This window comes from Schistocerca nitens, chromosome 8 (genome assembly GCF_023898315.1).
Source record: "Schistocerca nitens isolate TAMUIC-IGC-003100 chromosome 8, iqSchNite1.1, whole genome shotgun sequence".
NCBI classification, from domain to species: Eukaryota; Metazoa; Arthropoda; class Insecta; order Orthoptera; family Acrididae; genus Schistocerca; species Schistocerca nitens.
The window spans coordinates 84410343-84418557 of NC_064621.1; the positions used below are offsets into that span (position 1 = coordinate 84410343).

Below are 8215 nucleotides of genomic sequence, written 5' to 3' on the forward strand. Positions count from 1 at the left end.
GTCCAGGTCAGTTTTGAGGTTGTTATCAGTTAAGAAGTTGACATTAAAGTCACCTACAATTATTAAATTTCTAGTTTTAGAGAACAATTTGGTCAAAAGAGATTCTAACTTATTCATAAAGATGCAAAACTTCCCTGCTGGAGCTCTGTAAATTGCAAGCACAGTAAGTAACATGTCCTTTGCAGAAATTTCAGTCCCGCAAACTTCAAAATGTTGATCTACACAATACTTACTTAGATCTAAAGATTTATAAATGATTTTACTGTCTATATAAATTACAGCACCACCTTTCTCCTTACTTGTTCTGCAGTAATGAGTAGCTAGATCATACCCATCAAGCTGCAGCCCATCAATTCCAACTGTTACATGATGCTCAGTAAGGCATAAAACATGAGGACGGTCAACAGTGTCCATGTCCCCTAAATTTACAGATAAAAACTCTAATTTACTTTTGAGACTTCTGATATTTTGATGAAGAATAATAAGATTCTTATAGCTACCTCTACTGTCCTTCTGCTGGTCTGCTTGTCCATTAACACCGTTAGTCCCCGTTGCACTCAAAACTGTGTTGGATACATTAAGACCTATGTCGCAGCTGGAGATTTGTTCACTAGATGTCGTTGGCGAGGTCGGGTGGGTGCTGGCCATAAAAAATCACTGTTTCTTTTTGGAATTCTTCTTTCTCTCTTAGAAAATCGGGGATTACCTTTTATCCTTGGAGATACTGCATCGGAATTATTTTCCAGTCCTTGAGGTTCTTTGGGTGGAACTTCATCATATGGTATTAATATGTCATTGGCAGTGACAGGGTGAGACACAGCTATACATCTGTTTCTTGTATTCACATTGGTTCCCTGTCTATCTTGGCATGAATTGGTTTCTACAGTACCGGTACAAAATCTGACCTTTCTTGCAGAGCTGGTTGTAAGTGTTTTTACTACATCACACCGTTTCCATGGGTTTGATACTGATGAAGCAATGTTCCTGCACAGTCTGAGCTTTCCTGTTTTGTTCAGGTGTAGTCCATGATTAGTGTAATCAGGCCTTTGCAAGAATAAATTGACATCAATTACTTTCACATTAACAAAATTAGATGACAAATTCATTATATATTCATTAAATCTGTACACTGTTTCGTTGACTTCTGGCTTGTCATAACAGTAGGGAACGGTGCATAACAATAGCTTTGTATGATCAAGTGCTGCAGTCAACATTTCTAAGTCTGGAATAAAGTTGTTTTTCTTACGAATGTCATTTATTCCTGCAAGGATAATAACTGCATCGTCCAAATTGAAATCACTAGTAAGATCTGATGCCCCTTCAACTACACCACTGAGGCATGCATTTGGTTTAACAACAGATGATGTGTAGTACTTGGGTTTCAAAAATTCATTTAGCAATGATGCACAGTTTCGCCCATGACTGTCCGATAGTAATAAAATCTTATTCGTTGGCTGACTCTCAATTGGTCTTTTTGTCGAATTTTTAGGAACATTGTCTCGTCCTACCACCTGAGTAGATTTCTCTGTTTCATCAATTTTATCACTTAAGGCACTAAAACGGTTGCTTGTATTCAGATGATATAACTGCTGAGAAACGAGATGTTTTGGTATCTTCTTGGGCTGGTGACAATTTGTGCTCTCGTCTTGGGATTCACTTTTGTTCTGTTGACTTCTGGCAGACAATGTGACATTTTCAGCTTTCAGTCTTTGCAGTTCTTCTAACAACACGGAAATTATTTCTTCCTTGCTGTCTATAGTGCCCACTTTTACGCAATTATCACATTTCCATATCTCTTGTTTTGAGTCCACCTTTGCACAGTTATAATGATAAACAATTTTACACTTAAAGCACATAATACCTGTAACGACTTTCTTTCTGCATGAGCATAGTTTGCTGTTTGTTATTTCTTGAAGCGCAATTTCGTGGCTGTATGATGAAGTTGATGCTAAGCAAACACTGAGTTTCTCATTTTTTACTACCACCTTCATAATTAAATAACAAGAGATGCACTTCCCATCACTAAATACGTCGAACTTCTTACACTTCACACAAACTTCGGATTGTTTGCTTTTATTTGCGGAACTCATGCTGTTCTGTTTACAGTTTATAGATGCATCACAGTTTTTTCAGATACTTTTAACACAATATAACACGTAATACATAACTGGTCACAATACCAACCGACATTTCGAAAGTGGGTGCGACATTTTCATAACACAAGTGGGTGTGCATTGTAGTTAGTTCAGAGGTCAAAAATAGCTTTGTATTAGCAAGGTAAATATGTATGAACAAAATAATAGTGTGATCTCAGTTTCATTAAACAACATTAAAATAAACTTACATTATGTGAACTAACTTGTTTCGTTGCATCACTGTTGCCATTTACGAGTATTGCCCCACAGTAATGACCCACTTGAAGCATTAAACACCATAGTTGCATCAGATCTCAGCTGACTGCTTAAAAGTTTATTAATTATCTCACTGTGGGATTCCACTGCAGCATGACTTATTCTATATTAGTGCTGTTCACTTGGATGTTTTTTCAACATGACTAACACTGTGTTACCTGAAGCAGTAATGAAGGAATAGGTAAGTCACACAATTGTAAAACGACAATGGAATGGGACAAGACAATGTTGTTTGTAGTTGGTGCACTTTACATACACAAGCCAGCTCAAGGAATAATGGTAGCTATGTAATATGATGATTCATTAATGAAAAATATGTTTACAATGTGTCTGAAGAGAGTATTTGTAGCATTTTACATACACAAAAATATTTTGTATTGACGAGGAAAAGTGTGTGCAAGTGAAAACAATTTATAGATCTGAAATCAAGGAAGCAATGATACACATACAAGTATACTGAACTAAGTGAATAAATGGAAAACTGAATGGGAAATAATTAAAAGAGTGTGGTGATATACTACATAATATACGAATTCCATCTAACACTGTAAATGCACTATTTGTTAGTCCTCACTCAGATGATACATCATGATGACTATGATGCCAGAAATCAACAGTAAACTAACAGATCTCAGAAATTAACAGTTAAATAACTGGCAGTGTCTTCTGGTTAGTTAGTTTCATGTTCCATAAAACATTTGTAAGATTAATTGTAATGATGTGGAATGAGTCATTTTACATTACCATAACTCATTCACACAGGCTAGATCTGATCTTTCACATTTTTAAAAAAATACAGCTAGAGTTACTAATTCCTATCTACTACATTTTATATATTGCAAAAATAGAAATTCTTCTGCGAAACAGGAGTTATCAACGACAAACTTTTTCAATTTGGTTTCGAACTTAACTTTGGTGCTTGCCACACATTTTATGTCAATGGGTAAATGATCAAAAATTGTGGTGGCAGCATTGTGCATCACTGTTGTATTAAAAACCACTTTAATATGTAATTATTAATGTAAATTTTTTCTTCTGTTATTGTAATTATGTACATCATTGTTCATTTCCAATTGCAGTGGATTATTTACAAAAAATTTCACGAGGAAATAAATGTACTGCAAGGCCTCAAAATGCCTCACTTCTTAAACACCATCTACAATATAATTCTGGGTGAGCATACATATTCTTACAGCAGGTTTTTGAACAATGAACACCTTATTTCTTAAAGAGAAGCTTCCTCAGAACATTATTCCATATACCGTTGTTCCACATGACATTATCATAACACATGCAACAGCATGTGCTACTTAATAGACTATGTTCCAAACTACCATGCATAAAAATGGGATTCTTCTGTGTCTCATACCATGGGTCCTACTCGAAATAGAAATGTAGGGACAACTGTTCTGGATTGCTCTTGGGCTAGAGGTCGTTGTATACCCAACAGAAGGTTGGTCTCGGTGTCATTGTCCTCCATTAAAGTTTCAAAATATGAATATTACACATTTCTCCAGTTTAGGCAAATGCAGAGAAACAGTTGGTTCTTTTTGCATTTGATATTGTCTACAGTGGGCTTTAATGAGCTTGTGGAGACACCATTAGTTCATGGATGGTTCCTTAAAAATCCCAAAAAAGGGCTTTTAAAAATTTTTTGTACCAAAATGGTGACACGGATTCTAAGACGGCTATGCATAGTAAATGGGTGAATTTTTTTCTATATATTTCTAACATTCCGATTTCGAACAACCCTTAAAATTTTCTTGATGTCTTTATCTGTTCCTAATTTACAAATGATCAAAATTACCCTACTTATACAGTTAGAATAACAGGTAATATCCAGTATGAAATTTAAACATTAAATAACCACTGCAAATTGCTCAAACCTTAATGGCATATTCTCAAAGCAGTTTTCTATAAGGGTCATCTTTGCATTTCGAAAACTCTTTATGCTGTATTGAGAAAACAAAAAAACATGTGTTTTGAGTACCAAACCCGAGATGCAGATTCTAGGATAACTATGTACAATAAAAGGGTGTAATTTTTATGATATCTCGATCTCGCACAACATCGAAAATTTTCTTAATATCATTATCCATTTCCGAGAGGTTCAAAATTGCCCTACATGTTCACGTAAAATATGCACATAAAATGCAGTGTGAGGCATAAATGCAGTGTATAACGTTACATGTCAAGGTTATGCTGTAAAGAGTCTACGTTACCATCAGAAGGGATCTGGGAACCCCATGTTGAAGTACTGCAAAACATGCAAAACTTTTGTGCTCGTAAAAATGTGTCTGAGGTGTAAAATTAATTTTACGTTATTTCAATATCACAAAAGTAAACTATCAAAATTTTACTTATTCATAAAGTTCTTTTCATATGAGTGATGTGTCCTTCTATGGCAAGGAAAAGACCAGCAGGAAAATTCTCCTATCAGAGCACAAAAAGAAGAATGTGTTACTTTTTTAGAGACTGACTGAAAAGTAGGGTATCAGCTGCCTCATTCTACGTTTCTGAGCAGCTTCAAAATTTTTCCCAAAAATTTTGGCATAATTCCACTTTTTGTGCTGAGAGAGAAGGCGCAGTGGTTGTGGGAAAGCCCTGGATAAGTGATAAATACTGGGTGGCAGTAGACAGTGGTTGTAGTATAAAAAGAGTGAAGGAGACAATGTCAGTGTGAGAGAAAGAAAGGGCACAGTAGCAATGGAACATAGCTGTCAGAGATAGAAATGTGTTGCCAATGGGAGGGCGATAAAGAGGAGAAAGTGGAAGCAAGTGAGAGTCACTGATGATGAGAGACATTATATGACAATGACAATGTGGAAGAGAGAGACAGTAACAGTGAGAAGAGGCATCAGCAGAGAGAAGGAATGAATGACATAGTAGCAGTAAGAGAGAGCAACAGCTAGAGAGTGATAGTGAGATGAGAGTAGTAGTGAGACAGATCGAAGGAGATTGTGACACAGGAGACAGTGACAGTTTGAGAGACACAAAGAGATAAAAAAATGCATTGGGCTGGATGAATGAGTGGGAGTGGATGGTCATGACTGACATTCAGGTATGTACTAGTGGGTGAGAGAGAGTTTGTTACTTTCAGGAGTGAGAGGTGAGTTGCAATTTAAGAAGAGTCCAAATATGTTCATTTGCCAAAATTTTTGAGAAAATTTTTAGAGGTGCTGAGAAAGGTAGAACAAGCCAGCTGATACGCTACTTTTCAGTGAGAATCTCTTAAGCAGCAGTTTATTCACCTGTTTTGTGCTTAGACAGGAACATTTTTCTTCTAGTTGAATGACAATACACAAGATATATCACTTTACTGATTTGTCTCTCCCCAAGTTTTGTAATGAAAATGTGAACGAAATAAGTTATTATAGGAATTTCAAAACGTGTTTTCTCTGATTTAAAATCTCATCAATAAGGTAAACTAAAACCTTTGAAGGTTCCACCTTAGTTATTACTTCCTCACTATGTATTATACTTATCATTTGTATGGTACCTCTAGTGTGCAGAACTGAATATGTTCTGTCTTTTTAAAAGTGAAAATTAGACAATTTGCAGGAAACCACTCAATAATACTTTTAAGAACATTATTTACATTTCTTTTGCTACTGTGTACATGTTTGGATCGTTATGATACTAGGGTCATCTGCAAGAACAACTAATTCTGCTTGTTGCATATTAGTTTCTAGATATAAGAAACAATAGTGGACTTAAGACTGAACTTTTTAGAACCCCCACAAAAGAAAAATCTTCCTCTTACATTGTTTGAATTATTAAATATAATTTTCTGCATTCTTTTCGTTAAATATGATATTCGTTGGCTATACCATCAATTACACAAAATCTCAGTTTATCTAGGAAGATACTGTAATTAACACAGTCAAATGCCTTAGAAATATCACAGAAAATGGTTATTTAATGCCTTTAACATTTAGCCTCACGTAACAGAAAAGGTGGGCATTGAGTTAATAGCTAAGCTCACTACTTTCAGCACGGGGAATTACTATATCCTCTCAAGTTATGTTATCACATGCATCAGAAAATCAATTGCAATTCCATTCACTAAAATAGTTAATGAAATCTCAACTGAAGGTAAATACTTGGAATCTTTGAAAATAGCTTTAGCCAGACCAGTTCACAATAACTGAGCTGTAGTATCTCTGGATAACTATCTACCTATAACGCTTATACCAACAATTTCGAAAATACCAGAATACTACATGCATAAACAGATGAGGGAATATTTTGAATCCAATGATACACTTAGCACCTTACAATCTTTGTTTACATCCAGTCTTTCTACAGCCAAAGCAGTTGAGAGTTTAGTAACAAAGGTACACTATTGTTTTGGAAATATTATACAATCTTTGTAACACTCTAGAAACTAAGGAAGGTATTTGATGTGATTTAACAAACTATTGTTATCAAAAAATTTCCCCATTAGAGAATGAGAGAGAATTCTTTGTGCCTAATGCAGGTTTATTTGAACAATAATAAATGGTAAAGATAAACAGTCAATACTCAGAAGGTCTTCTGGGTTATGAAAGGTGTGCTTCAAGGATCAGGTATTGATACATCTGTTTGGTAAACAAGCTGATCCAGCATGTACTATGTACATAAATACTTGTTATTGCCACTTCCAATTTTCATTCAACTCCAACTGTTGATTCATTATACGATATGCAAGCCTTATCAATATCATTATTTAATTTTCTAAAACCAGTGTTTGTTTGTCTTATAAAAGCAGTTGCATTCCTACTCTTTTTGTAATTCCAAATAGAATTAGACATACGGCATGACTCAATACAATGTGAAATTCAGAAACAAATGTTAATGAACTGATTACTTACTAATGTAATTAATTAAAATCTGATTATTTCTGATTGTAAAAACACTCATGATGTAATTTTGAAACTGAAATGATGTAAATTATTTAATTTTAACTAGAAATCCATATTTTGTCAAATATACTATGGTGTGTTGCAATATCTCTGTAATTAATTTTTGTAATTAAGTTTAAGCTAATATATTATACCAATAATAATCACTCTTGTTTTGATGGTTAATAATGTACTTATGTTTTGGCAGCCACACATGCCAAACTAGTGTGAATGCAGTGCAAGTTTAATACATAGTAGTAACAGCATTCTGCCAGTTCATTTCATGTTGGCAAAATATGAGGGCACATGACAGAGTTGGCTTTGTTTTGAGGAAATTCAGTATAAAAATTTTCAAGTTATTGAATGGATTATGATATATGAACTAATTTAATGTTTTCATATTTTTATTTGGAATACTAGCCATACCAAGTAATATATGTAGTTTCAGGACTATTTTACATTACTGCAGTGAGTAAATGCAGTTGACTACTCTCTTCTTCTATTGGATATGCGAAATAAATATCTCAAAAAAACGGTTACATTCTCCTGTCACAATTCGATTGCGTTCCGAAACTTTGTTGAAGAATGCGCAGGTGAAATACATATATTTTATCTGAAATGAATGTAGGACGTATCTTACAAGCAGTGTTTGGCGATGGGATAGTAAATCTGAAGCAGGTGTTCTAATACAATTCTTTTGAGTTCCAGACTGCACAAGAAAACACAAGAAATTAATTACAGAAATACCTAAACATTTTAATCAGGAATTAAAAATTATATATGTCAGTGTGTTTAGATCTTTCGTTTATGGACCTGATCATTTTACTGCTCAATGTGAACCTAATAAGATGAGTGTAAAAACTTGTTTTTTTATTTGCTGAGTGACATGAATTTTGAGAAAAAATGGTATATGACCACTTC

General features: G+C 34.4%; 1 protein-coding gene across 1 annotated transcript; it reads right to left on the reverse strand.

The window, feature by feature from the left end:
* Positions 1-350: 350 nt before the first annotated feature.
* LOC126199305 (uncharacterized) lies at positions 351-1129 on the reverse strand. Its single transcript, XM_049936139.1, has 2 exons — positions 501-1129; positions 351-419 (listed from the first exon to the last, which is right to left on the reverse strand). The coding sequence occupies exon 1, from the start codon at positions 1104-1106 to the stop codon at positions 585-587; it is 522 nt and encodes a 173-aa protein (XP_049792096.1). The 5' UTR covers positions 1107-1129; the 3' UTR covers positions 351-419; positions 501-584.
* Positions 1130-8215: the final 7086 nt, after the last annotated feature.